Source organism: Aspergillus candidus (genome assembly GCF_002847045.1).
Source record: "Aspergillus candidus strain CBS 102.13 unplaced genomic scaffold BDW47scaffold_3, whole genome shotgun sequence".
NCBI lineage: Eukaryota > Fungi > Ascomycota > Eurotiomycetes > Eurotiales > Aspergillaceae > Aspergillus > Aspergillus candidus.
In genome coordinates, this window is record NW_020194008.1 from 916,280 (window position 1) to 943,936 (window position 27,657).

Below are 27,657 nucleotides of genomic sequence, written 5' to 3' on the forward strand. Positions count from 1 at the left end.
TATACTCTGTAGAGGAGAGTAGAGGAAATAGAGACGGTAGGAATATCTTGACTTGTCATTTACACTGGGTGGAATATAGATATATAATGATTATACGATAAAACAACTCAATAAGAAACAATGAGAACAATGATAATAAAAATAAATGTTGATAATAGATATGAATAACGCTACCCTATCCATGGATTAAATAAAGCATGGTCCATACACACAGTATCCACCATCATACCATCATATCGACTACATCAACCATACCATACCATACCATATCAATAAATCAATCAACAACAATATAAATGATAGTATAACAACCGCAACAAACTCAATCAGAAAACCGCTCATATCAATCCCAGCCAAGTCAAGATAAAGTAAACCCCCTCCCTCCCTCAACCAACCCATCCCTCAACTTACTAACCGCCACCCAACTCGGCACGAACCGTCTCACCTCATCCAGCGCAGGTATAACACCCTCCTTGTTCCCATCACTCCAGATACACACCGCGCGGCCTTCAAGCTGCCCCTCATCGTCATCACCATTGTCATTCTTTTCCCAAGAGACGTCCACTTCCCACGTCGCATTCCACGTGCGGCTCCACAGGCGGATTTCTTTCGTGCCGCTCTCACTGCTACTGTTGCTGCTCCCGTCCGGGAAGCGCGCTGGGTCGGTAGCTGAGTCGTGCACACTAAATGAGCCGATTGGGCGGGTGAAGAGAAGGCGGCAGGAGCGGGTGTTTTGACCCGAGAGGGTGATGTGCGCTGACTTCGATTTCGATGATGCATCATCTTTTGTAATGTTGAGGTGGAGCCAGTTTTGCATTGGGGTGGTGGTGTCGACCACGTTAGGGGCTGGACCGGGCCAGCTGCACTGGAGGCGGTTGGCGACGGGGTCGCAGGTGAGGTTTTGCGTGCTGTGCACGCTAGGGAGCCCCTTCGCAGCGATCTGGACGAATGGGGCCACGCCTGTTAGGGAAGCGCGGGTAGAGCCCGTGTCGAGGTCGAGTTCCTGGATGAAGAAGAGCTTGAGGCGGCTGGAGTCGGAGAAGGGGAATGCCACGAGGTTGTAGATCAGTGTGCCGGTGAAGACGGCGAGGAGGAAGACGGGGATGTGGTGGGTGAAGCGGTGGATGAAGGGGAGGAGCGGGGTCAGGAGGAACGTCGTCAGACTGGCGAGTGCGATGTAGATGAACAGCGAGGAGCTGCCGTCGGGGCCCGTCTGGTGCAGCGCGCTGGTGAGTAGGAGTGAGAGCGGGCCGACCATTATGAGTGTTATCGGCGCGACGAGCAGGAATTGTACTGCCCAGCTCCATTGGAGGAGGTTTGCGCTCCAGGGCTGCTCGTGCCCGTAGACGTGCGGGTCGCCTGTCTCTGCCTCGTCGCCGTGGCTGTCTGTGTGGCCTACCCGAACGTAGTTGGCGAATGTTGTCCGTGGGCCGCTGCCTAGCAGGGACGTCGACTCCGTCGGTTCCTCTTCGACGACGTGCTCCTCGTCGCTATCGTCGTGCTCGGTCTCCGGGTCGTCGCCTGAGGCGGCTGTGCCGAGCCGGCTGCCGTAGGTACTGGTGTGTCGCGACGGCGGGTGCATGAGGCTGGCGTATTCGGACCGTCGGGGGAGCGCGAACATCTCCAGGTACCCGATCCACGTCGCGACGAACACCCCCGCAAACGAGAAGAAGATAAAGTACCCCCCGGCGAGCCCGTCGCGGTTCGCGTAGACTGTCATCACGACCAGCAGCACCCAGTACACCGCAAACATCCAGGTCAGAGTGTAGACGCGGTGGAAGGCCGACGGCCGCGCAAAGTCCGCCACGCGGGAGACAAACCACGCCAGGAAAACCCATGCCGCCACCATCATGCTCCAGACCGCATACTCACTGCTGTTGATGACGTACGGGTTGATCTTGGTCACCAGGTACGCCAGGCCGACCGTGACGACCGTCGGGATGGCCAGCAGGAACGGGAACCGGAAGAACCCCCGCAGGCCCTGCAGCGGGACGCCCTCGAGGCGGTCCGGCGACCGCGCCTCCGACCGAAACAGATACATCTTGTCAGCCCTGGTCAGCGCGACGCCGGTCGCGAGCAGCACCAGCGGCGCCACGACGAGCAGCGTCACCGAGATCGCAAACAGCGTATGCAGGCGGAAGACAACAAACGCGCTCCCAAACAGATCGAACCACACCCCCTTGGAACCGGACGCGCCCGCGCCATCCCCGCCCTGCACCGGCCGATCAAACTGCTCGCTCGGATCGGACACCAGGCCCTGCGTGGTCCCCACCGCCGCCGACAGCATATGCCACAGCGAGCCCTTGCTAGTATGTCGCGCGTCGTCCTGATCCGTATGATACCGCGAGCGCGGCTCAAGGAACGCGACGTCGAGTCCGCGCATGCCCATATCCCCATTGAACACGACGTAATCCGTCTGGCTGCGAATCAACCGCATATCAAACCCATTAGCGCTCAACACCGACCCAAACGGATGGGGCGCCCTCCGATAGTGGCGCGTGACCTCCTCATCCGTCGTGCGGAACAGCATGGCGCGGGTTCCCGCGCCGGCACCCTCAAGGTTGAGAAAGGTGCGCGGGAGGCGCGAGATCGGATGCTGGCTGAATACGCGCGCGCCGTTCAGATAGTCCTCCTCGCCGTTATTGAGCAGCACGACGAGACCACGACGCGGCGCGTGGCCCGGCGTCGTGAAGTACCGCAGCAGCTGCAGGCAGGTCACGACGCCGACGCCGTCGTCGGTGGCGCCGAACCCGGTCGACACGCTGTCGTAGTGCGCGTTGACCAGCACGCCGCCGCGGCTGGGGGCGTCCTCCTTGTCACCATCCTCCCACCAGTGTTCGCGGTCGTCGTCGGTGCCGCGCACGTAGACGATGATGTTGGTCCCTTCGAAGTAGACGCCTGTGCCGGTGGCGCCGTCCGCAAAGGTTAGGTTGGAGCGCAGGTCGTCAAAGACGAAGACGGCGGGCTTTTCGTCGCCGGCCGATTGGTAGGACTCTGGGGAGGGGGCGTCGTCGACGATTTCGTGGATGCGTTGGAGGAGGTAGTCGCGCACTTCATCGTTGCGGTGCGAATTGTATGGATGGAACCCGTTGGTTAGGTACTGCAGGTCGGCCCATGCTTCGGCGATATCTAGGCCTTTCGGGTTCGACCGTGGGGGGGTTGGAACGACGTTGTGGATGACCAGAACGGGGATGACCAGCGCGAGGTAGACGAGGGTAGTAATCAAGGTGACCGGCCATGGGGTGAAGGCCAGTGGATTGGCCCGGGAGGACCTGCGAGGTGCCATGTGGACGGTCTAAGCCAGAAACAGGCAGCCGAACACAGAAAAAAGGGATATGACCGCCTCAATAAACAAGAGAGATGACGCTGAAATAATCAACGGAGGTACATGATGGATGACGGATGGATTGACCGACGATGAAGTAATTGGAGATCAGGAAACCCGTCCGGCTGGCGGAAGCGGGGGAGGGCGGAGAAGAAACGTGACACGGCGTATGCATGCATCCAGCATTACTGACAACCCTTGCAACCCTTACAGGATCTAACCAGCTACCAAGAGAAAATATACTCAATCGTAATTCATTTGAATGGCAATGAAATCCGAACTCCATTCAATGCATGGGAGAAAAAGAGAGAAAATAAGAACAAGAACGGAACATAAAAGACAAGACACGCCATGCGTATATAACTCTATACAGCCAGTATCCACCGTTCCCGACATCCCCATTCTCCCCGGCCCACCCACTATGAAATACCAGTACCAGGGATCTCTACTGGCTATCGTCAGGAAGACTGGTCCCTTCCCACATGAAACCGCATAAATTTCGAGTCCAGTACACCGACCAGATCCAGCAACTACCACTCCCACCAGCAAAAGCCACCGCTCCGAACCAGTAAAACAGAAAACGCTTCCAATGCATGATAAACACGGACAGCCCGACGAGACGCCCGTTGCGATTATATCCCCCCATTCGAAAAGCAGGGAGACGGAGATGGCCCGGGAAGAAAAGAACAGCCGAAACACAATCGATCGCGGCAATGGGAAATGATATAGGGCAAAATAGAAATAGATGGCAAGCGAGCAAATCATGCACAAACAGGAGGGGGTATCAACTATCAACCATGGGTATGTCCGACGTCAATATAGTCATCATCGTTAATCGCCGTCGCATGCATCAGGCCCGTCACCTGGCCCTCCTCCTCATCCAACTCTTCGTCGTCGTCGTACATAGTCGCTTCGGTCAGGTCGCGGGGCGGCTCCATCACCCCGTTGAGGAAATCGCGCAGTCGATTGACCCCGTCGCCGCTGAAGACGCAGAATACCTCCCGCTGCTGGTGCGTAAACTCGGGGGGTGCCTCGCGGCAGAAGACCGTGAGCTCGGGCCGAAGGAAGGCCCCCACGCCCGTGAGACTCAGATGGGTCAAACGGGGACAATGGTTGAGCAAGGCATGGATGCCCTAGATAAGTTAGCGGGTACAATCCTTTGGGTGTCAAGACACCGACTGGGGGGGATGGGACCTACCGGCATCGTCAGATGCACACAATAACTGAGATGCACCCGTTCCAGACTGCTGACACCCGTCGGATGGGAGACCTTGGGCTGCGCCAACGCCAATATACTCTGATCGGTGATGAGCTGGCATTTGACCAGCCCGATCCGCCGTAACTTGGGTAGCGTCGCCAGCTGCTGGACACTCCGGTCCGTCAGACTGTTGCAGCAGGCCAGATCGATGTACCGGATCCGATTACACGACTTGACGAGCTGCATGACCGCCGTGTCGGTGATGTTGGAGCAGTGCCCCAGATGAACGTAGTGTAGGTTCTTGCCCAGCTTGCAGATCGCCCAGACCGCCCGGTCGGTGATGAGGCGACACTTGGCCAGCACCAGGTTCCGTAAGCGGGGTGCCGCCTGGACAATCCGCTCAACGGCGTCATCGCGGATGTTCTCACACGCCGTCAGATCGAGTATCCGAAGGCTGTCCATCGAGAGGTGCTTGGGGAGATCGAGGAAGGCCGTGTCGTCGATCTCAGTGCAGTGGGCCAGCCGCAGCTCGCGGAGATTCTGCAGCGTCGCCATGAGCGCCGTGACCGACGGGTTTTTGACTAGTTTACAGTCGTGGAGATCGATCTCGAGGATGGCCGGACAATGTTGCGCGAAGGACATGATCGCCCGGTTCGTTACTTGCGTCAGGCCGTTCAATTTCAACTGTGCTCCATATTAGACTCGCCACTCAGCTAGGGGAGAGGAGGATTCACTTACGCGTTTGATCTGTCGACAGTTCTCCGACACGGTCACTAGCGAATCATCCGTGGCGTTGACACACCCGGTGATGTTCAACCCCTGGAGCCGCGGGCAGTTCTTTGCCACCGTGAAAAGGGTGTGATCCGTGAGGGACCGGAGATCGGAGACGTCGAGAGCCTGCAGGTGTCGATTGCCCTCAACCAGCTCCGAGACGCCCTTGTCCGTGAGCTTGGAGCAGTTGGTCAAGGTCAGACGCTCGATGCGGTTGCACTGGGCAAAAGGGACGACGGTGCCGTCGCTGACATCGTCGGTCAGGGCCGAGAGGTTCAACCGTCGGATCAGCTCCGCGTAGGAGAAGGAGCCGTTCATCTTGCCCACCGAGGCCGTGATGCTCGCCATGTTCTTCCAGCTGTTGCAGGACGGTCGGTGCCAGAGGATGCCGACGCAGTTGGCGGCCCAGCCGCGACAGACCAGCATACAGCTCAGCATATCGGCCGTCGCGCTGAGCTTGGCGAAGATGGCGATCAGGATCTCGGGGGGGAGGCGGGCGATCGGCGGGACCATCATGTCGACGTCATCGTGAAGGTGAATGTCGCGGGAATTTGCGACGCCGATGGAGGACTGTGAGTCGTTGGCCTGGGCTGTGAAGAAGTCGGTATCGTCGTCGACGGTGCGATCGGGGGAGGTGGCGGAGGAGGATTCGGAGGGAGCTTCGCTCGAAAACCGAGCCGGCTGTCGTGAGCGGGCCATTTGAGGGTTGTCGCCACGCAACTTTCTTCGTCTTCTACCTGTTTGTCTGTCGAAAAATAGATTACCAGAGATGTCGGAATTCCCTCTGGTCTAAGCAGAAGTCATCCACGAGGTAAAGTGGCCGGCATGGACTGGGTATCCCATGAGCCTGGTCGAGAGTCCAGAAGGCGTCGGGCGGAGGTCGGGAACTGCAGGTTCAACCCAACCGAGTACCTGATGGGGACGAACGCAGCTTCCAAGGCTAATCAATCAGCCCTTGGGATGCGGCAGAAAATGTGGACGATCTGGAGCGGGGAGAGGGGAGACGAGGGGAGGCGAGGGGAGGAGAGGGGGGGGGCGGTGGTGAAGGGGAGGGCTGGGCTGGGCTGGGCTGGGCGCTTATGAGGAACGCGCGTCGGAGGGGAGGAGCGTGCAGCGGTAAGGCGAAGCGAGGTTGTAGAGTAGGTAAGGGAGGGAAAGAACGAAGCGACGAATGGAGAGGTGAGGGAGAGACGGTCGATAGTGGCCGGACAGGGAGGAGAAAAGTCGGTCGACGTTGGGGGTTCTTTGTGGGGGAGGAAGTCGGAGGAAATCACGAAGTCACAAGGGAAGTCGGAGGGGACAGACAGATAAAGGGACAAGATATGTATCTATCTATCCAACGAGACTATCCCGGAGTCAGTCAGAAAGTAGACTAGGAATGAAAAGAGAAGGGTATAATAATAGTAAGGTAATAATAATACCTACTAGGAAGACATGGGACTCATGGATGAGGTGAGACTGATTGGATGATGGGAAGGGAAAGGCGGCGGTTAACTCACTTTAACCAGTGGGGGGCAAATGGACCGGATTTGTCAGGATTTCCAATCGGACAGCCCGATCGAGAGCGATGATCAATAGATAGAACTAGTGAAAAAAAGAACTTAGAGGAGAGAAGAAAGAAAAAGGAGAAGAAGAAGAAGAAGATTGAAAGCAAGTCTGAAGAGCAGAAGAAAAGAGAAGCGAAAGTGAACAGGTGACGATGATGGTCCCGTGCCTTGATTGGGCCGTTGGTCTGAGCTCTGTCTAGCACCTTTTTTTATTAGCGTCACTCATTAAGTACTGTTAACATAGATCAATCATATATAAATCATATATCCCATTTCTCATCACCCGCTATCTAAACCCGACGATCTATTGACAGGATGTTCAACGCTACTATATACAAATGTACATCCCTTTCCTTTCTTTCTATCCCCTAACGACCATTCTTGGTCCACTCCCGCAGCACATTCTTCTGCACCTTGCCCGTGCTCGTCTTGGGCAGTTCCGGCACAACGGCTACCTCGCGCGGGATCATGAACTTGCTGATCTCGCTGACCGTCCGCGCCCACGCGATCACGGCCGGCCCTTCCAGCTGCTTGCCGGGCTTCACCGTCACGTAGGCCTTGGGTCGCTCGCCCCAGTGCGAATCCGGGACGGCGATCGCCGCCGCCTCCAGGATGTCGGGGTGGGTCACCAGCATTGATTCGAGGGCGACTGAGGAGATGTTTTCACCGCCTGGAATTGTTCAATTAATACATATAGAGAGAGAAAGGGGAGAAAAGGCGAAACAAAGGATATCAAGTAAGAGAGAGGGGAAAAAGGGACTAACCACTGATGATAATATCCTTGGCGCGGTCCATAATCTGGATCGCCCCATCGGGGTGCCACACAGCCAGATCGCCCGAGTGGAGCACACCACCCGCAAAGAGTTTCCGCGTCGCCTCGGGGTCCTTGTAGTAGCCGCGTGCGCAGATATTCCCGTTGAAGACAATCTCGCCAATCTCCTTGCCGTTGCGGCTCACGTCGATGATGGTCCCCTCGGGCACCTCGGTCTTGATCACGCGGGCCGGCAGACTTGTCACGAAGCCGTGGCCCTGTCGCGCCATGCGCTTGTACCGCTCGTCGCGCGGCAGGTTCTCCCACGAGGCCATGTGGTACCCCTTGGTGATGGGGCCGTAGGTCTCCGTCATGCCGTACACATGCACCGGGTGCAGGTTGAGTCCCGTCATCTGTTCGAACAGGTGGGGGGACGGCGGGCTGGCGGCCACGGTGACATAGACGCGGTGAGAGAGGCGCTCGGCTTCCTGGGCGTTGCAGAGCAGGGTGTTCACCGTGGGGGCGGCGTTGAAATGGGTGACTTGCTCCTGCTTGAGCAGTCTCCAGATCTCGGGGTAGTCGATCTTGCGCAGACAGTAGTGAGTGCCACGGACAGCCGTGACAGCCCAAGGGAATGTCCAGCCTATGAATAGTTAGTTTTCCCTTCTTTTTGATTTTCTTCGGGAAAGAGACGCACCCATAGCATGGAACATGGGCAGAGTCCACAGATAGCGACAGCGGCCCTGCTGCTGATTGAGACCCGACTCGATCACATTGCCCATGGTGCCGAGGTAGCAGCCACGATGGGTAAATTCGACACCCTTAGGGCGGGCAGTCGTGCCACTGGTGTAAGCCAAGGCCATGACATCGTCTTCAGAAGCCGCCTGGGCCTCGAGGCCGACCCAGCCTTGGGAGCCAGTGTCGACATCATGCTGCAGGCCTTCCAGGACGGCCTCGTCAAAGGGGCCAGACAGCTGGCCCTCGGTGGCATCCGTATCGGTGTCGACGATGACGGGGAACGAGGGCCTTGTGCTCCGGAAGGATTGGAGAAGCGGCAGATACTCCTGGTCAGCAATGATGGCATCCACGTCGGAGTGGTTGAAGATATAGTCGATATCGTCCTCTTTGAGACGGTAGTTCACGGCTGTATTCATTAGAATTGAGGCAAGGAAAGTAAGGGAGAGAGAAACATACAAACATTGACCGCCCCAGCGGCAGCAATTCCATAAATCGACTCCAAGAAAGCAGGCGTATTCGGACACAAGATACCAACCCGCTTATATCCGCGCTTCTTGATATAAAATGCAAGACCGCGTGCCCTGTCCGCCGTCTCCATATACGACCTGCGCAAGACCTGCTTGTTGGCGGTAACGTGATAGATAGCCTCAGCCTGGGATAATTAGTACCAACACACATTTTTATTTTATTTTTTCTCTTGTAAGAAAGGGAGTGGGCGAGATATACCTCCGGTTCTACAGCCGCCGCCCGAGGCAAGAAAAACGTGGGCGAAAGAGTGTGAAAGTTAACATTGTGCTCGTAGCGGGGAGGTTCCGACGAGGCGAAATGGCCCAATAAGCCAGAAAGGCGCGATTTGGCGGAGGACATGATGTATATAGGTTATGAACCCAACAGAGGATTCAAGTTTGATATGTTAGGGTAGTCGTAGTCGTAGTGGTGGTAATAGTGGTGGTGGTGTTGGCAAGGTTCAGTACCTGTATGCCAATGGGAGCGCTCAGGGTATACAGTAGGTGCAGTAGTAGGTAGTAAGGAAGTACTAGGGGAAGACAGGGGCAAGGAGAGGAGAAGGGGAGGAGAGGAGAGGAGAGAGAGAGGAAAGGGGAGAAATGATTGACTGGAGAAAGGAACCCGGAGAATGAAGCGCCGGGGTTGGAGAAAAAGATGCGGGGGAAAGGAAGTGGAAGTGGAAGTGGAAGAGAGGCGGGAATGGGGGGAACGCTGTCGGTCCGCGGGGAGTTCGAGCGGAGGCGGGTCGGATAACTAGCCGTTCACTTTCCACCCTCAATACTCACTGGGAAAGTAATCATTATATTTTGACTGGAGTAGACTTATACTGACTTGAGAAATAGCATTGGGCTTGATTCTCACCTACCTACCTACTTAACACCTCTGGTACCTGGGGGATTCAGGTACTGTTACTAATACATCCACGGTCCATCCAGCATCACCGCCACAACAGACCATACGTGTCCAAACACAACATAATCAATCCTAACATGCTTGACCAAATAACCACATTCCTACCTACCTACTTACGGATACTTACCCCATAACCAACACCCACATACATAGATAGATACCCCAACACCTCGCCACCGGACACAAAACCACCCACTGAGGTCCTACCCCAAGAAAGTAACCAGGTCCACTCTCACCCACTTGAGACTCAGCCCCGGGTTAGGTACTTTATACCTTACTAGACAGGCCAAACCCTACCCAGTATTAGAAATACACCACTGGGCAATGATCCAAACCCAACTCAGCTATCCCCACGACCTTCCAACCTACTATATAGTGAAAGGTGAAGTTTGTGGGGAAACCAATCCCCAGCCAAGGTACGGAGCACAACTAGCCTAACTAGCCGCTCATCATCGACTACTAGTTACCTAGACCAATCTATCTTAGCGCCCGGTCGTCCGACTACTATTGCAATCTACGTAGTTGAGATATGGGGTTATTACCTCGGGTCCATTGTGAGCATTAACTACTCCACATTATAATTATGTGTATAGAGATTGATATGTGGTTTACGCATCGGTGCATGGGTCTTGGGCCTGGGACTGGGGTAATATCTACTCCATGACTGACTACTGCCTGCCTTACCTCCTACTTAAGATGGCTTTACTGTCTACCATCTACATCGTCGGATAGACGATAGCCAGGTAGGTACCCAGGTAAGCCGATATATGGAGACGGATATAGGTAGTCGCATAGGCTCAATATTCATATACATTCGTTTATTCGATCGGGCCGGTCTCAGTAGGTTGTGATATGGATAGTAATGGCAATAGCCAGTCACAACACACACTCCCTCTCCGAGAGTGTGTGCGCGCATAAGGGAATGGACATCAGACATAGGATCCGTATTTGCTCGTAATTGTTGTCATTGTTGTATTCTTTTGTTCTGCCCTTCCGTAGTTGATGTCATATCCTTGACTTGACTTTCTTTCCGTGGATGAAGAGAGAAAAATAGGAAATAATTGCTTGGATTGAAAACCCGCCACAACCGCGGAGAAATCAAAGGGTGAGAGAACAGAACAGTACTCGAGAACGAGAACGAAAGAAAGAAGTGAAAGCAAAATCAGAAAAAAAGTGACAACAGGGATCAGAACTACCTTGAACAACGATAATAACCTGCCTGCCATTCTCATGTTGTATGATTCCAATGCCCTTCTTATCTTTTCCCAGCGGGAGAAAAAAAAAAGTTGAAAGTCATGAAATCAATACCTCCCCAGCCATCCATGCATCACACCCTGCGACGAAGATACCGTAGCGTATGAAAGCAAAATAAGAAAGGTCGAGGAAAGATAATAATATAAGATGAAGGTCGATTCATTATTCCGGTTTGTTTCCCGTTCAAACTTTTTTATAATTTTTTTTTTCTTCTTCTTTCCTTCTTCCTTTCTTTCTTTCCCTTTCCATTTCCCCTGCGAAAGAGAGAGAGGAAAGGCAAAGAAAAAAAAAAGTAACCGTTCGATTCCCAAACCCTTTAAAAACCCACGTCACAGCAGACACAAGCAACCAGCCGCGCAACCAGGTATCTAGTATCCATACTGAGCGAGCTGGCTCTTAGTCTGCTCGTTAACACCCGCCGACTTCTGGGCGTGGACGAGTTGGCGACGAGCGGCCTTCTTGCGCTCGTAGTATGCACTGCTCTTAACCTTTCTCCGCTCCTCGAGTCTGCACAACTATTAGTTCCGTTCCTCACAACACAGATCGATAATACACACCTGGCGACAACATCCTGGTACTTCCAGCCGACCTCGTGGGACAGACGACCGACGGTGCAGTACTTGCGGCCGGGGCGCAGGCGGAGGACACGGAGGGCCTGGGGAACGACGACGCGCTTCTTCTTGTCATACGGGGGGGGAACACCCTCGAAGACCTTCAGGCGCTCCATGGCGGCGGCGCCACGGGCGGTCTTGTGGGGGATCATGCCGCGGACAGCCTTGTAGAGGATGCGGGAGGGGGCACGGAAGTGGAAGGGACCTGTACGATTTAGTTGGCGTTCACTGGAGGGTTTTCTGTCGGTAGGACTCACCACCGCGAGTGGGGTTGAAACGAGTCATCTTGCGGAGGTAGGCGTGGTACTTCACTGTAGCTTAGTTAGTTTCACCGCAATCCGATACATCTGATGTCGCAATCCTCCTCTCAATCCACATGCACCCAATCCAAATCGCGATACCGCCCCGTCCAATCGACGGATCCAATCCATATGCAACAGAAGCCAAAACAGGTTCGAGCGGGAGGGTAAAACGTACGCTTGGCGCGGAAGAACTCGCCCGAGATGTTGAGGGCCTCACATCTCACGACGACGATCTTCTGGCCGTTCAGCAGCTGCTTAGCGACAGTGCTGGCCAGGCGACCAAGAAGGTGTCCCTTGCCGTCAATGACGACCTAAAAGAAACCCGTCAGCCAATATCCAACCAAATATTCGTATGCGTTCAAATTGCGTGTATATTCCGATCTTTCTGTCTGTGTATCCGTGTGCGTATATATAGGCGGAAATCGATAGACATATATATCTCTCATCGGCGAAGGTATAATATAAGGCACACCCGGAAACATGTCCAGACATCGGAATGCAATTTCAAGATGGATTGTATGGGAAATTGTTGGCAACGCACCACAGGCTCGGTAGCGGACATCCTGCTCTTCAATCACCGTTTTCAAAAAGGATATCCAGCGAAAGGAAGAGCGCGGCTCTAGGATACTCCCTTGAAGGTTGGAGGTTGGGGGGAGGGGGTTGTCGGCGGGTTGTTGTCGTTGTGGGCAAGGTTTCAATTCGAATCTCTCGCAACAAAACCCTACGGTGAGTGGCCGTGGGTTGAGTGGTCCCCGGGTCGCTTAGCCCTTTGTGTGCGGCCGGTGGATGACTCAGCCGTTTTTTTATGAGCGGCTGGTCACGGGGGAGGGTCTCAGCCCTATGTCACGTGGAACATCCTTATCTTATCGTTATCTATCCTTTCATCTGCGACGGAGGTACTCCGCACATAGGTAGTAGTATTCTACTTGGTAGAGACGTATTGCAGGGATATACTAAGCTGGCTTGATTTTATTGATAAAATGAATAGATTAACATTAAGATTATGATTAATAAAACGCTATCGCTATATGTGTATGTCCCTTGGACAAAACAAAGAAGAAACAATCATCAAACGTAACCGGGTAAATCCCTAATACAACGCTAATTTGGCATCCCGCGTGGTGTGCAGGATCACGTCGTCCACCGTCCACCGCGGCGGTTCGATCGGCAGAGCCACGGCCGTGGCTTTCCTCCCCTTGGCCACCCACGAGTAGTCCTTTGGCGGAGGCACGCGCAGCCCGCCCGCGACGCCCGAGGAGAACTTCAGATTTAAGGCAGTGCCGATCTCGTCGCACGCGCGCAGGACACGGTCGAGGTCGTCCTTGGTGTGGGCGGCGGATACGCACAGGCGTGCGCGGGAGAGCTCCATCGGGGTGGCCGGGTAGGTCACGACGACGACGGAGATCTTGCGCCGGAGCATCTCGTGCGAGAAGGCGGACATCTTGCCCGGGTTGTATAACATCAGCGGGACGATGGGCGAGTCGTCGTGCCCATAGACGATGAACCCCAGGCGCTTCAGGCCCAGCCGCAGGTACCGCGAGTTGAAGGCCAGCCGCTGCACCCGCTCGCGGCCCTGACCGGGATGTCGCGGGTCCGTGTCGGCGATGAGCTGCAGCGCCGAGGATATCTGCGCCAGGATCGGCGGCGACGGGGCTTCGCCAAAGACCAGCCCGGCGTTGGTGCAGCGCAGCTGGTCGATGATGGCCCGGCTGGCGGCGATGTAGCCGCCGTTGGCGCCGAAGGACTTGGTGAAGGTGCCCATAAGGATGTCGACGCCGGCCGGGTCCACTTGGAAGTAGTCGCAGACGCCGCGGCCGCGGGGGCCGACCGCGCCGATGGAGTGGGCCTCGTCGACGAACAGGTGGAACTTGTACCGCTTCTTGAGGGCGAGGATGCGCGGGAGGTTGCACATGGTGCCCTCCATGGAGAACAGGCCCTCGACCGTGAGGAGGATCTTCCGCCACGGGCGATGGCTGCGGGGCTGACCCTGGGCGATGGCCTCGCGCAGCCGCTGCTCCAGATCTTCCATGTTGTTGTGGGCAAAGACCTGGATAGCGGCGCCTGAGAGCCGGGAGCCGAAGCGGATGGAGGCGTGGTTGAGCTCATCCGACAGGATCAGACAGCCCTTGTCCACGAGGGCGGGGAAGATAGTGGCGTTGACGACGAAGCCCATGGAAAATACCACGGCCGCTTCCTTGCCAACGAACCGGGCGATCTGGTCTTCCACGTCGCCTTGGAGCCTGGAGCTCCCAGCGTCGCTGCAGCTGCCTCCCATGCTGATGCCATCGCGCCGGATGGTAGCCTCCGCATTGTCGGCGCACGGGCCCTCGGACTGGGCGAACCCTAGGTAATTGTAGGAGCTCAGATTGAGGGTGTCGGTGGTAGTGCCAGTGAACTGGAACAGCACGTTATCGTCGGAGACGCGGTCGAGCAACGTGATGTACCGTCCGGGAACACCCGTGGTGGGCCGCTCGAAGCAGTCGTCAATGCGCTGCTTGAGCCGGCGGGTGTAGAAGCTCTCGAAGTCGTTGTACAGCGAGGCATACCCATTCTGGGGGCGCAGGTGCCGGTAGGTGTCGGCGCAGAACCACTTGGCGAAGAAATCGTGGAAGTGGCCGAAGAAGATGAGGACCAGAAAGTTCAGGTAGGTGGTCAACACGAAGAAGTACGGCGGGTCGTCGATGACGGGGTCCGGGATCTCTCCTCCAGGGTGCTCGCTGGTGTAGAGATGCGCCACATCGCCCAGGGGACCGAACTCGGCGTAACGCCTGGCGAGCCTGCGCGCCTCGACGGGATCCGACGGCACTTCTATGCGCGACCTCTCCGGAGAGGTCGAGACGGCATGAAGAGAGGCCAGGGCCGTCGACCGAGCGTCGGACGAGGAGCCACTGGCCAGGACGCCTGAGGTTTTGCGATCCTTGTCGGCGCGACTCTTCGTCCTGCGTTTCCACCGAGACATGGTGAGACGGTCAACACGATGAGAAGACCACGAGGTGGGGACGGGTGTGATCCGGGGAAGCAAATCGCACGAGGCCAGGGAAGGATGGAGTAGCAATGGAGTGAGGAGTGACAAGCGTCGGGTCACACAGTGTCAAACCATGACTGCGAGAGATGGTTCCTCGAGCGCCAGTCGGGGAATTATTATGTCGTCTTTCCCGTTCTTGGTCGTAGTAGTCCTACACCTCGTAAAGGACTATGGACCTGCCTTGATCCGGCCGACCCGAAGATCCCAGGCCGATAGCTGGATGGACAGGGCGATGATTGGCAGAAGAGGACCCGCCGATCGACATCATTACTTGACGGGGACTGGAGTTGAAGGTGCGTCTTTCCCTGACTGGAGTAGCGATGACGAAATGATTCCTGTTGAGGAATTTGGAAGAGGAAAGTATTTACCGAATATCCAGCCTGTCTGACTGACAGTCTGACAATCTGACAGTCTGTGCGATGGAAGCATGAGGGAAAAGAGGTCAAATCATGGATGTTCTAGGGGTTGCTTATTCATCGATCACGTGGATCGAGATACGATGCTTAGTATGATTTATGGAAAAGAAGTGTAGGAGTAGAAGTATAGAAGTATGTATTAAAAATATCGATACCTTCTAGAAGTAACCTCATCGCTAAACAATGACCCAGTAGAGTTAGGAAATGCGATGTTCAATCCACAGACACTAAGATCTCACGGGGCCACAGACCACAGACCCATAATGACCCATCATTACTCAAGTCGTCATAGCTCCAAGAGAGTATTGCTGTGACCTGGATTTACCCAACAAGGAAATTGCTACACTTTCAATCAAAGAACTATACCTTTATTTATATCCGTGGGCGCAGTGCAGAGTCCGACCGTTGATATCTGACCACTGCAGCCTGGGCATAGTCAGCACTCACCCGGGCCACTCCCTTAGGATTGGTACCCTTACATGAGTGCAGTGGCAGTGACACAGTAGGTAAATTTCACCATAACCCAGCCACGCCGTACACTGTACAAGGCCACACTATTTCCCTTTGACTGGAAGACGAAAAAGACAACTCTAAGAACAACCAAAAAAGACAAAAGAAAAAAAAAATAAAAAATAAAAAAAAACGGGAAAGAAATAAAAAGAACAAGAAAAGAAAAAAATACATGCATCGCAAAACTCGCTTCGTCTGCGTCTCGGACACACACGCCTACAACCCCTCCGAGGCGGGGTTCAAACTACCCCCAGGGGATGTGCTCATCCATGCGGGCGATTTGACCAACCGGGGGAGTTTGGCGGAGTTGCAGAAGACGGTGGATTGGATATCGAGAGCGGATTATGAGATTAAGATTGTGATTTGTGGTTTGTCTATCTAATCCTTTATTGATACATTTTTGTTTTATTGATATGGTATCAATCACATCAATCATTATATTTGAAAATAAATATAAAAAAAGAAAAGAAAAGAAAAACAGGATTGTATAGGTATACAACAACTAAGCCTGGCCAGGAAACCACGACATTAGCCTTGACCCAAGCCTCAGTGCCCCCAACGAGCCACAACAACAACAACAACAAAGAAATACAACACACCACGAAAGCCTCAACACCCTCAAAGCCACCCCAATCCTCTTCCTACAGCACGAATCCGCCCTCATCCGCCTAACCCGGCCCAACGGCCCCAACACCACCTTCACCGTCTTCGGCTCCCCTTACTCTCCAACTCACCAGTCCCAATTATCCGGGCCCTGGGCTTTCGGATACGACTCATCAACTCCTACTGCAGCTACAGCCCTATGGAACAACATCCCATTGGACACCGACGTGGTGGTCACGCACACCCCGCCTCACTCGCACTGCGACAGCCGGCCTCTTGTTGGAGGTGAGTCCACGTCTGCGTCTACATCTACATCAGTCGGATGCAAGGGTCTACGGGAGGCACTGCAGCGGGTGAGGCCGTTGTTGGCGGTCTGTGGGCATGTTCATGAGGCGCGGGGGTGTGAGAGGGTGCGGTGGGGGGGTTCCTTGCAGGATAGTCGTCGTGGTAGTTTGGATGGGGTTGTACCTGGGGAGGGGGGGAGAGAGAAACAGCTGCTCCCGCCAGTGGGGAGTAAGAAGATGAGCTTGATTGATTTGACGGGAAGGAGGGGGGGTCGTCGCCTTGACAACGAGGGGGGTGCTTCTGGGGTGTGGCGTGGTCGTTTTGATCAGAGTATGGTTATTGGAGGTCGTCTGGATGAATATTCAAGGCAGGAAGAGGAAGCGGAGGCAGAAGCGTTGAAGCGACAGGAAACGTGCATCGTCAATGCCGCAATCGTGGCCACTAGCTACCCGCATCGGGGAGGCAAGCGATTCAATGCGCCTATTGTGGTGGATGTGGAGTTGCCTGTGTGGGGTGATCCGGGCTCAGGTTGAGAGCTTGAAGATGAAGACTGGAGGTCAGGGATGATACCTTGCTTCACTGCGAGCTCCTATCAAGATTGATATTGAGATGTAGCAAATCATGCAGGAAAAAATGGGAGAGGGTGTCCCAGGTAAGGTTCAGAGGTAACTAGAGTTCAACTACTGGTACCTTTGGTACGGATAAGTTCTGGCAAATACTAGAAGTGTAGGAAAGCATCATTCTAGAAGACTGGGGACCAATAGGTGACTTTGGAGGTGGGATCCTCGTCAATACGAGAAAAGCAGGAACCTCGTTAGTACAATAATATAATATAATATAATATACTAATTTAATACTGATGACCGGAATGACCAAGGTGGCTCCACGAGGGGCAAAGACCCACTCCCATCGGGCTGATACAAATCACCATTTGATCGTTCTTGCCACCATACGATCAGAGAACATATCTGATAGATAATATATTACAGAGGTGATAGATAGATCAATCAACTAATCTCAGATAGAAAATAATCAAATCAATCAATCAAAAGAAGTATCCTCAAACAAACAGGTCCATCCAGTTGCTGATCCCTCCAAGTCAACCCCCGCGCCAAACCGCATGATGAGATTGGCCGCGTGGGAAAAGAAAAGTGAAGCATCGCTGCAGGACTAGTGGACACTCGGTCAGCCAGTCAGCCCTGGCCATCCATGTCCAAGGCGAAGAGGGGTCTGGAGCAGATGACTGTCTGGGGTGGGAAGATCGACTAACTGATTGACTGGCTACTTGCGAGGCTCCCTTCTTGTCTAATCTAGATTACAGGACATGTTATCACCATGATCAGAAGGTGGGAGGGATGTGATGTGATGATCTTAAGCGCCGCGGGGGGAACAACCATGGAGGGGTTTGGGTGTGCGGGACGAACCGGAGAGATCCATGGTTCTATCTGTACATGGTTTATTGTATATGGTTTAGTATATCTATATAGAATAGTATAGTACTCCGTAGAGATCATAGTGGTAATCGTATAGGGATAGAATCATAATGTAGCAGAGAATGGAGGGGATCCCTCTAGGATCAAGAGACCTATCAAAAGGGTGATCGTGTCTCTGCGGGGTTTTTCCTCATCGCTCTCTCCAGTCAAGATCAAATCAACCGCTTCAACCGCTTGATTCGTCAGGATGTCGAGTGGAGTTGACCGTCATGCCCCCCTCCCAGGTGAACATCGTCACTTGCTCCTGTTCTCCCCATCCACAGGCTGGGATCCGTCGGAAGGATGAGGTGATATGAGCGGGCCAGGCGGTTCAACTTTGGCTGGGTTGATTTGGAGATTCGAGGATATTATATATTCTAGATTATGGGTTCCATTCTAGGTTCTACACTGTACATGCTGGATTAGATAATTTCAGTCTGGATCGGTTCACACCGCTGCTTCATCTTCATCATTTATATCTGTTGTCTCCCAGCTGCATTGGGCATTTGGCCATACAACTCGCTCCATCCATACCTGACTAGTATCTGGTCTCATAGTCCATACATCAGATCGGTCATTGATCCCTCCACGCTTCATCTCTGCTGTTCTTCTTGGTGTTGCTACTTGGAATCGTGGCGCAGTCCCTTTTCGCCGCCTGGCTGCATTCTTTTTCCCCTCTCCTTTCGACCACCATTCGCTCTCTTCGTCGTCTTTCGCCCCCAGGAACAACACCCCATCCGCCCATCTTGCCGTCCATCCCGTGCTGAGAAATCATTGTTCTTTCTTTCTCGCTCATTCTTATGTATTGAGCCATTCTGACATTGAGCCTTTCTTATGATTGTGCCATTCTTCATGCATTGAGCCACCCTCAACGACTGCTCCCTGCGGTCTCCACGTCACCCTCACCTTTCTCTCCTTTTGCCTCTTTCGCCTCCCCCTTTTATTCCCCCATTTTTGCCCCTGATTCTTCCTCCTACAAATTCATCTCTCCCCCGTCCCCCCCTCCGATCGCCCCACTTCCCTCCATAACCACGATCTACCATGTCCGATCCCGATATCGATCCATATGCCATCTTAGGCGTCTCCAAAGAGGCCACCTTACCCGACATCAAATCCGCCCACCGCAAACTCGTCCTCAAATGTCATCCCGATAAGATACAGGACCAGTCCCTCCGTGCCAAGGCCCAGGATGAGTTCCAGAAAGTCCAACAGGCCTACGAGCTGCTCTCCGACGATGCCCGTCGCCTCAAGTATGACCAGAAGGTCCGGCTGACTGAGTTGCGTCGCGAGATGCTCGCCCGCGGGGGCAGTGCCGCGGCCGCCGCGCGAGGCGGCAGCGCCACCTCTCGCGAGTTCCGCAACGGTCACATCTACGAGGAGCGCACTCCCGGCGAGTCCTTCTTCTTCGAGGACGAGGTGCGCTTCACCGAGGAACCCCAGTCCACCAGCCGCAAACACGACGAGTACAACCGCCGCCACCGAGCCACCCGTCCGCCCTTCGAGGAGCGACGTCGGTCCAAACCCGCCGCCGCCGCCGCCGCCGCCGCCGCCCGCGCCCCCCGGGAGACCACCGCCCGCGACACCACCCGCGCCCACTACGAAAACCGCGACAAACACCGCACCAAGGAGCGCCGCCGCGAGGCCTTTGCCAAGTCCCACGAGCGTTCCGCCCCCTACGTTGAATCCGACGGCGGCGGCGACTCCGACGACAGCAACGTCTCTGTCTACGTCCGTCTCCGCCGCCCCTCCGACCGCCACAAGTCCAAGTCCAAGCCCCGGACGTCGCGTCGCTCGGAACCCCGCTACTCCCGGGACGACGTCGACGTTGAGGACAACGACGACGAAGGCGACTCGGAGGCTCGCGCCGAGTCCAAGCACGACATGCTGCACAACACCGCCAAGAGCTACATCCACCGCACCAAGTCCATCGAGGTCGAGCCCCCCACCCGCCGTCACCGTCACCACCGCTCGTCGCGCTCCCCGCCCCACGGCCGCCACGACGAGTCCATCCCCGACCCGGACTCCTCGTCCGCCCGTCGCACGCGGGAACCCACCTCCAAGCGGCCCAGCCGCGAGTCCGCCCGGCACCAGGGCTCTTCCCGTTCGCGCCACGGCTCCCACGAACACCTCGAGTCCCGCGCCGCGCGCTCCTACGAGACCGTCCCACCCATGCCCACCGCCGCCTCCGCCCCGGCCCCAGCGCGACCCCCGCCCACCCGCGCCGCCACCATGAGCTCCACCATGCCCTCCACCAGCAGTTCCAGCCACCACCGCGTCAAACGCGAGAGCAGCGCCCGCGCCCCCGACCTCACCCACATGGTCTACGACCACCCGCCGGCCGGCCGGCCGGCCGCCAAATTCCGCATGGAGCGCTACGACTCGGGCTACTCCAGCCCCGGCACGCCCGACATGGGACCCGGCGAAAGCAGCGGCAGCCCGCCAAAACCCACCCGGTACAAGATCGTCGACGAGCCGGATCTAGTCGACTCCCAACCTCCTCCTCCTCCATCATCCTCCCGCAGCGGAGGACGCACCGCCAAACCCATCCGCAGCAACAGCTACATCTACCCGGCGGAGAAGTCGGCACCGGTGCCGCCTCCGCCATCCTCCTCCTCCTCCAAACCATTATATAATGAGATCCCCAAGTACGTGCGGGAGATCAGCCCGGATTCGGCGCACGCGCCGCATGTGGTGTATAGCAAGCGGGACGGGCCTCGTCAGTATCACGAGGATTATCGACATCATCCGGCGATGGGGTCCAGACGACAGTCTACATATGCTTGATTTTCTACCTACTATATTATTGACCTTCATTTTCTCTTGTGTTTTTTTTCTTTTGATTTCGTCATTTGACTTATGGTTGCAGATGGAGGCACACTGAGATTTGACTGACTGATTGATTGATTTGGTTTCTTTTTTACTATTATTATCATCATTACTATTATGATTATGACTATGAATGAGTATGAGTATGAGCATGAGCATGAGTATACCTGACTATAACAATGACAGCATTTATTTATCTATATTTCTTTACTTTATCCATCCTTGTCTTTTTGCTTCTATTGTTTACTACTGCTACTATCAGAGAAGATGAGGGTCGCCCCTTGGAGTTTTATCATATGTATATTTTTATCGTTATTGTCATTTAACACAGCATGATTGGAATGGGTTTATATCTCTTACCAGGTATGATGGAATTGCATTTTGATTGAATCATTTCATTCACTCTGAATGGATCAATCCTTTATCTTGATTGATTGAATGAATGATATTGTTCTCAAGTGGTAAAGAAAAGAGGTGATATGGCTGTTGATTGCGTTGTTGTTAGCATATGACATTGTCTAGGAGGTGGTTGATCGTTCATTCATTGATTGGTCTTTGATCTTATTATCTTGATCGATTCTGGATTGTCTGTCTTCTGTCTTCTATCTTCTGTCTTCTATCTGTTTCTATTTATTATAACCATGGTTATCATTGTTATGATGGTAAAGACCTTGATGATAGTATTGGTCTTCTATTCTCTATTTCCTTACATCTCTTTCTCTTCTTTCAGCTTCATAGATATAGAGTTACACCTTACCCCAGTATGGTATCATAAACACTGTAAACAGATCATAGTAACCATCAACATACAGATAGACATAACCAATACGAAATCCAAACCCAGTATAACCATGAATATATTGATGCGATTAAATGTACGTGTATCTACCACCATATCCTATCCTACCCTTACCATTGTATTGTATTGTATTGCCCATCTGACACGCCCCCTATCGCCCCACTGTATGTCTGCCCTTCACGGCTCAGACCAGTCGACTTGGTCCGTCACGGCGGCGGATCCGTCCTGTGCGTATGTCACGCGTAGACGGAGGCGGAGTTTAGGTGGAAGGGACTGTTATCGTGGTTGTTAGTTTGTTACTGTTCATGGGTTGGAAGGTATAAGGTTGGAAGGTACTCACCCCTGACAAAGAAGACACCTTCAACATCTGCACTCCCTCCTCCCCAGCTTCCAACTCAGCCTTGTTAATCGCGCTAAGCTGCAGACGCTGACTCTTCGGCACAGCCGCCTGCAACCCCACGCTCGAAAACTGGCTGAAATCCGACCCGTTGCGGAACCGCGCGGTGATCTGTGCGTTGCCGCTGTTGCTCCGCTGGACCTGCAGCGAGAGGGACAGTCCGTTCTTGTCGAAGACCGCGTGCGCCGCAGCCGGGGCCGGCGACGTCGACGTCGCGCCCCCGAGGCCCGCCAGGAGGTCGGTGGACGGCGGCTGCGGCGACTGCGAGCCCCCGTTCGTGCCGAAGAGGTCCATGATGGCGCTCTTGCCTGATGGCTGGGACTGCGGGGTGGGCGAGGACGTGCCTGAGTCGCCGCCGAGGATGTCGGCTAGCAGATCGGCCGTGTTCTGGGACCCGGCGCCGCTGGGGCTGGTCGTTGGCTCGTCGGACCCGCCCATGAGGTCGAGGAGGATGTCCTGCTCGGATGGCTTCGCGGGCTTCTTGGTCTTGAGACCCTTGGAGGGGCGCTTCTTCGTCGGCGCGCCCAGAACCCGCTGTTCCTCGCGGATCTCGGGCGCCGGCATCCGTTCCAGGACGCCGCGGCGGATCTGGTCGTAGCCGAAGAGGTTGGTGTATTCTACAGCGCGCTGCTGGATCTCGACGCTGAGATCGGCCGTGCGGCTGTTGAGGAAGAGGCGGAGACGCTCGACCTGGGCCGGGTCGTTCATCCGCACCGTCAGCTTCATCGACGCGGTGATGATGTACTCGACCACCGTCTGCGAGGCGTAGGTGCTGTTGAGAATGTTATTGAACAGATCGACGAGGTCGCTCTCGCGGACATCCTTGACCAGCTCCTCTTCCTCGTACTGTCCGCCCTGGAGGAGGTTGTCGCCGAACTCGCCGATGACCCACGTGCCCGCCAGCGTCAGGCCCTCCTGAGAGATGTCCTCCTTCAGCGACACGTACAGCTTCTGGGCGGAGTAGGTTTGCAGTTCCGGGGTGGTCGCGATCAGGCGTACAAACGAGGACAGGATCTGCTCCTCGACGTAGGCGCCGGCCAGCTTGAGCACGCGCAGGATCGTGTCGACGTGCCAGCGCTTGTTGGGCGCGTACCGGTCGGCGGCGATGCCGATTTGGGTGGTCATGGTTGGTTTGAACTCGCTGTCGGCAACCTCCAGGAAGGCGAGGAGCTCGCGCACCAGCACCCGCACGTTGCCTTCGTTGATCAGCATGAAGCTCAGGTCCAGCGCACGCCGGCGGATGCTGATGTCAGGGTCGCGGAGACATTCCAGGATGGTGTTGCGGTGTCGCTGCACGGCGTTGGGTTCGATGGCCACAACCTTGTTCAGCGTGTTGAGGGCGACGTAGCGGATGTTGTTGTCCTTGTTGGTGAGGAACTTGCCCAGGATGTTGACACCCAAGACCCGCAGACCCGAATCGGCTTCGATGTCCAAGATGGTGAGAACGGCCTCGTAGAGAATGGCATTACCCACGTTCTTGGACGAATCGGTGTTGGTCGCGACCTGGGCCAGGATGTCGTTGATCAATTCGCTGGTCGCGGGGTCGCCTCGTCCCAGAACCCGGAGCAGGCGCAGAATCTTGACCTGCAGGAAGGGATCCGTGATGCCGGAGACGTCGTGCTCCGGGGCATACCCGGACGTAGTCAATCCCTTCAGCGCACGCACCAGCCCGCCGGCCAGGGGCCGAAGCATCTCAATCACGCCCTCCTGGCCTTCCTCCATCTCCTCTGCCTCACACATGTCAATCGCCAAGGTCAGGCCACACAGCAGGACACCGTGGTTCCGGTCCGAGAGGAGGGTCTTGACTTTCTCGAAGAAATGCTCCTGCAAGTCGGGGACCTTGCGACATATACGCATGGCGCATAGGGCGGCCTTTCTCCGAATATATGGGTTGGCGGTCGACAGGAGGTTCTCGATCTCGGGGAACAGATCTCTGGACATTTCGATCGAGGCAATGTTTCCGAGGGCGCAGAGGGCGAGGCCGACGATGTATTGGTTGGAATGGTTGAGATCGCTGGATCGGTTAGCGGGGACACTCTGGGGCTGTTGTCCGGCGGGGTACCCACTTCTTGAGTGAATTCGTGACCAAGGTCAGAACTTCCTGGTTCTCATCCAGCAGCAGCATGGTGCCCAGATAGCCCAGACGCTTGTCGGCGAAGCGGTGGGAGGCGAGCAGCTTCAGACACTCGATCTGGCCGAAATGCGTGCGCTCGCCCAGGGTGAAGAGGTAGAGTAGTTTGGCCACGTTGTTTCTCCTGTTCGTGATATGAGACGGATTCGAAGGACATCAGAGGGAAAGGGCGGAATCAATGCTGACCGGATGCCGGAGTCATGGCTTTCCTCCCTGAAGGAGGCCCGAATAGCGGCACTCTCTTTCTGAATGACGGCCCGCTCATCGGCGATGGTCTTGGCCGAACGAACGTTCCGGATGAATTGTTTGACTGATGAGGAGTTCGTTAGACCTAAGCTGCAGAAACGAAGACAAAGCACGACAGTCCTATATGTATCTGTGGAGGAGGACACTCACGGGACGTCATGGCGGCGGTCGCGCAGACCCCGTTAGGGGGGTTAAGGAGGGGGAGGGGGATCCAACAATATCGAAAGGGGGAGGGGGAAACGAAGGAGGAATGCGAAGAACCAGTCCGCGCAATTCCCAAAAGGAAAGAATATGAATGGGGAAGTGGAAGGAGAGAGGTGGTGAGGGGAGGAGAGGTGGAGGAAGATGGAATGAAATCAGGGAGATGAATGTCGTCGATAATAATAGAGCAACGTTTGAGCCGCCGCCCGGCCGGCCTCAGGCTTGCGATGTGTCCTCTCGTTCGGGTTTAGCGTGGCTTGTCTCGTGATATCCGTGCCTGAAAGAAGAGGTGTTCTAAAAGACACCGCCCGGACCTTTCTGCCCGAAGAACCAGACCGCCTGGGTCCGTATTTATCCACTTTATCCACTTTATACACGAATGCATCGTATTAAATTGATTACAATGACGTGAGGTTGTCATCCCTGAAGTTGTTCTCTGCAGCTGCAGATCCATCCTCGATCACCTCAATTGGACTGCCTTCTTGACTCTCCCCGCCCCCCTGCATCGCTTGTACTTTATTCATGATTCCTTGATTCGATGAATGTGTTTGCCTGCTCAGCATAGCCCTGTACACCACCGTACTAATATCTTGGATTGTTCTGCTTTGCTTATTTTGGTTCCCCTTTCGACAGTCTAGCCTTATTGGAAGGCTCCATCTTATATATTTGTCTTTTTTGGAACCGATGTGAGAGTAACGACGAGTGTCTCCTCTACTCATCAGCATGTCGACCGCTGTTTCTCAAGGCAATGGTCTGGTACGGCCTCGCCCTGTCCCGGGCCAGAAGAAGCCAGACAGTCTCAGTGACGCTCCACTAGAGCGCACCACGTCGGATTCCAGGTACGTACCAAATGAGTAGATAGACCTGATAGCAAAGGTTTCGGCTAATATGAACGACGCAGTGGCTACTCGACTCCCCTGGCAGAAGATGCTCCTCCATCGGCGCATTCGCTCTCAACCGCCCGCAAGCAAGCGCGCGCCCGCAACCGCATGTTCTACAGCATCGACTACGTCCCCCGTGTCTCGCATTTTGACCCGCGCAGCGACTATCATAATTTTCGCGGCTTCTTTACTCTGTTCTGGATCAGCCTGTTCATCATGGTCGTTACCACCATGCTGCGGAATATCAAGGATACCGGGTCCCCGCTGCGCGTGCGGGTGTGGACGCTGCTGTCGGCAAACGTCTGGTCCATGGGCTTCAGCGACCTGGCGATGGTCGTCACCAGTGGCTTCAGCCTGCCGCTGCAGTATCTATTCAAGCGCGGGTGGGTGCGGTGGTCCAAGGGGGGGATGGTCCTGCAGAGTTTATTCGAAGCCGCCTGGCTGGGGCTGTGGGTGAAGTGAGTCCTCGAGAACCCTACACGCGCACACAGAACTGACAAGTCTAGCTGGCCGTTCATGCTGCAATGGACATGGACCGCACAGGTCTTCTTCACGCTCCACACGCTCACCTTCCTGATGAAGATCCACTCTTACGGCTTCTACAACGGCCACCTCAGCGAAACGCAGCACCGGCTCTCCTCCCTCGACAGCAACACCAACGACGCCTCGATGGCCGCCGCCGTGCACTACCCCGAAACGTCGCCCCGACGCGGGTCGCTCCACGAGCAGCGCCGACCAAAACCGTCCAAGCGGCGCTCCAACTCCATCGTCGAGCTGCGCGAAGACCTCGCCAAAGAGCTCACCTCCCCGCTCGGCAACGTCACCTACCCGCAGAACCTGACGCTCTCCAACTACGTCGACTTCAGCTTCTGCCCGACCCTCTGCTACGAGCTCGAGTACCCGCGCAGCCCCAACCGCCGCTGGACGGAGGTGGCCTACAAAACGTTGGCCGTGTTCGGGTGCATCTTCCTCCTGACGCTCGTAAGCGAGGAGTTCATCCTCCCGGTGCTCAGCGAGGCCAACGTGCAGCTGCATGTGACAGACAACCCAGCAGACCGGGCGCTCATCCTCGCCGAGACAATCAGCATGCTCCTCTTCCCGTTCATGGTGACTTTCCTGCTGGTGTTCCTGGTCATCTTCGAGTACGTGCTCGGCGCATTCGCCGAGCTCACCTGTTTCGCAGACCGACACTTTTACTCCGACTGGTGGAATTCCTGCGACTGGTACGTCACCTCCCTTAACCATTCTCAACCCCTCACATAATACGATACTAACAAACATAGGCTCGAATTCTCCCGCGAATGGAACATCCCCGTGCACCACTTCCTCCGGCGCCACGTCTACTTCTCCTCCCTCAGCCAGTTCTCCAAACCCGTCGCCATGGTCATCACGTTCCTCGTCAGCGCCATCGCGCACGAGCTCGTCATGGGTTGCATTACCAAGAAGCTGCGCGGGTATGGTTTCGGGGCGATGATGCTGCAGTTGCCGATTGTTGCCGTGCAGAAGTCGAGGTTTCTTCGGGGGAAGACTACTCTTAATGTATTCTCATAACCCTTTTTTTTTCACTTGATTGATGGATTGAAACTAATGAGTGATGGTAGAATCTGTTCTTTTGGCTGTCGATGATTTTTGGGCTTTCTTTGGTGGGTTTCCCCCACCCCTCTACTTTATACACCTTAATGCGTATAGACCAGTTACTGACATGTCATCAGATGTGCGCTCTCTACGTCCTTGTCTAGTTGGACTCATTCATTTATTGATCTGCTACATCTATCTGCATACATCTATTGTACATTCCATGTATACCATGAATCATTTGGTTTAGGATATACGTACTACATACTACATACTACATACATAGGACATAGGATACTTACAATCACTTCTCACTTATCTATTATTTATTTACTCAGAGTAACACGGCACAATAATTACACAGTACTAAGTAT

At 54.9% G+C, this 27,657-nt stretch overlaps 8 protein-coding genes across 8 annotated transcripts; 3 read left to right on the top strand and 5 right to left on the bottom strand.

Moving 5' to 3' along the window:
* Window positions 1–133: 133 nt before the first annotated feature.
* BDW47DRAFT_132372 (uncharacterized protein) lies at window positions 134–5,993 on the bottom strand (the record flags this gene model as incomplete). Its single annotated transcript, XM_024817535.1, has 6 exons — window positions 134–3,272; window positions 3,537–3,541; window positions 3,647–3,690; window positions 4,122–4,458; window positions 4,524–5,207; window positions 5,262–5,993. The coding sequence occupies 6 exons, from the start codon at window positions 5,991–5,993 to the stop codon at window positions 359–361; spliced, it is 4,716 nt and encodes a 1,571-aa protein (XP_024676046.1). The 3' UTR covers window positions 134–358.
* Window positions 5,994–7,154: 1,161 nt separating this feature from the next.
* Window positions 7,155–9,471, bottom strand: BDW47DRAFT_43993 (putative AMP-binding domain protein). Its single transcript, XM_024819042.1, has 5 exons — window positions 9,057–9,471; window positions 8,787–8,982; window positions 8,290–8,736; window positions 7,606–8,235; window positions 7,155–7,511 (listed from the first exon to the last, which is right to left on the bottom strand). Exons 1-5 carry the CDS (start codon window positions 9,195–9,197, stop codon window positions 7,210–7,212), a joined length of 1,716 nt encoding a protein of 571 aa, XP_024676047.1. The 5' UTR covers window positions 9,198–9,471; the 3' UTR covers window positions 7,155–7,209.
* A 1,705-nt stretch (window positions 9,472–11,176) lies between these two features.
* BDW47DRAFT_44003 (60S ribosomal protein uL13) lies at window positions 11,177–12,613 on the bottom strand. Its single transcript, XM_024819043.1, has 5 exons — window positions 12,458–12,613; window positions 12,092–12,227; window positions 11,872–11,925; window positions 11,561–11,819; window positions 11,177–11,510 (listed from the first exon to the last, which is right to left on the bottom strand). The coding sequence occupies exons 1-5, from the start codon at window positions 12,476–12,478 to the stop codon at window positions 11,372–11,374; spliced, it is 609 nt and encodes a 202-aa protein (XP_024676048.1). The 5' UTR covers window positions 12,479–12,613; the 3' UTR covers window positions 11,177–11,371.
* Window positions 12,614–12,963: 350 nt separating this feature from the next.
* On the bottom strand, window positions 12,964–15,436 carry BDW47DRAFT_99017 (PLP-dependent transferase). The gene is made up of 2 exons (XM_024820787.1): window positions 15,310–15,436; window positions 12,964–15,250 (listed from the first exon to the last, which is right to left on the bottom strand). The coding sequence occupies exon 2, from the start codon at window positions 14,873–14,875 to the stop codon at window positions 13,007–13,009; it is 1,869 nt and encodes a 622-aa protein (XP_024676049.1). The 5' UTR covers window positions 14,876–15,250; window positions 15,310–15,436; the 3' UTR covers window positions 12,964–13,006.
* A 603-nt stretch (window positions 15,437–16,039) lies between these two features.
* On the top strand, window positions 16,040–17,288 carry BDW47DRAFT_122468 (metallophosphatase domain-containing protein; the record flags this gene model as incomplete). Its single annotated transcript, XM_024815841.1, has 2 exons — window positions 16,040–16,235; window positions 16,384–17,288. The coding sequence occupies 2 exons, from the start codon at window positions 16,040–16,042 to the stop codon at window positions 17,286–17,288; spliced, it is 1,101 nt and encodes a 366-aa protein (XP_024676050.1).
* Window positions 17,289–20,427: 3,139 nt separating this feature from the next.
* Window positions 20,428–21,239, top strand: BDW47DRAFT_99020 (uncharacterized protein). Its single transcript, XM_024820788.1, has one exon. It carries the CDS (start codon window positions 20,457–20,459, stop codon window positions 21,009–21,011), a length of 555 nt encoding a protein of 184 aa, XP_024676051.1. The 5' UTR covers window positions 20,428–20,456; the 3' UTR covers window positions 21,012–21,239.
* Window positions 21,240–21,921: 682 nt separating this feature from the next.
* BDW47DRAFT_99022 (AP-1 complex subunit gamma) lies at window positions 21,922–24,987 on the bottom strand. Its single transcript, XM_024820789.1, has 5 exons — window positions 24,777–24,987; window positions 24,567–24,690; window positions 24,316–24,504; window positions 22,193–24,263; window positions 21,922–22,125 (listed from the first exon to the last, which is right to left on the bottom strand). Exons 1-5 carry the CDS (start codon window positions 24,784–24,786, stop codon window positions 22,030–22,032), a joined length of 2,490 nt encoding a protein of 829 aa, XP_024676052.1. The 5' UTR covers window positions 24,787–24,987; the 3' UTR covers window positions 21,922–22,029.
* A 262-nt stretch (window positions 24,988–25,249) lies between these two features.
* BDW47DRAFT_99025 (putative sterol o-acyltransferase (APE2)) lies at window positions 25,250–27,601 on the top strand. The gene is made up of 6 exons (XM_024820790.1): window positions 25,250–25,666; window positions 25,729–26,166; window positions 26,215–26,931; window positions 26,992–27,247; window positions 27,310–27,351; window positions 27,421–27,601. The coding sequence occupies exons 1-6, from the start codon at window positions 25,551–25,553 to the stop codon at window positions 27,445–27,447; spliced, it is 1,596 nt and encodes a 531-aa protein (XP_024676053.1). The 5' UTR covers window positions 25,250–25,550; the 3' UTR covers window positions 27,448–27,601.
* Window positions 27,602–27,657: the final 56 nt, after the last annotated feature.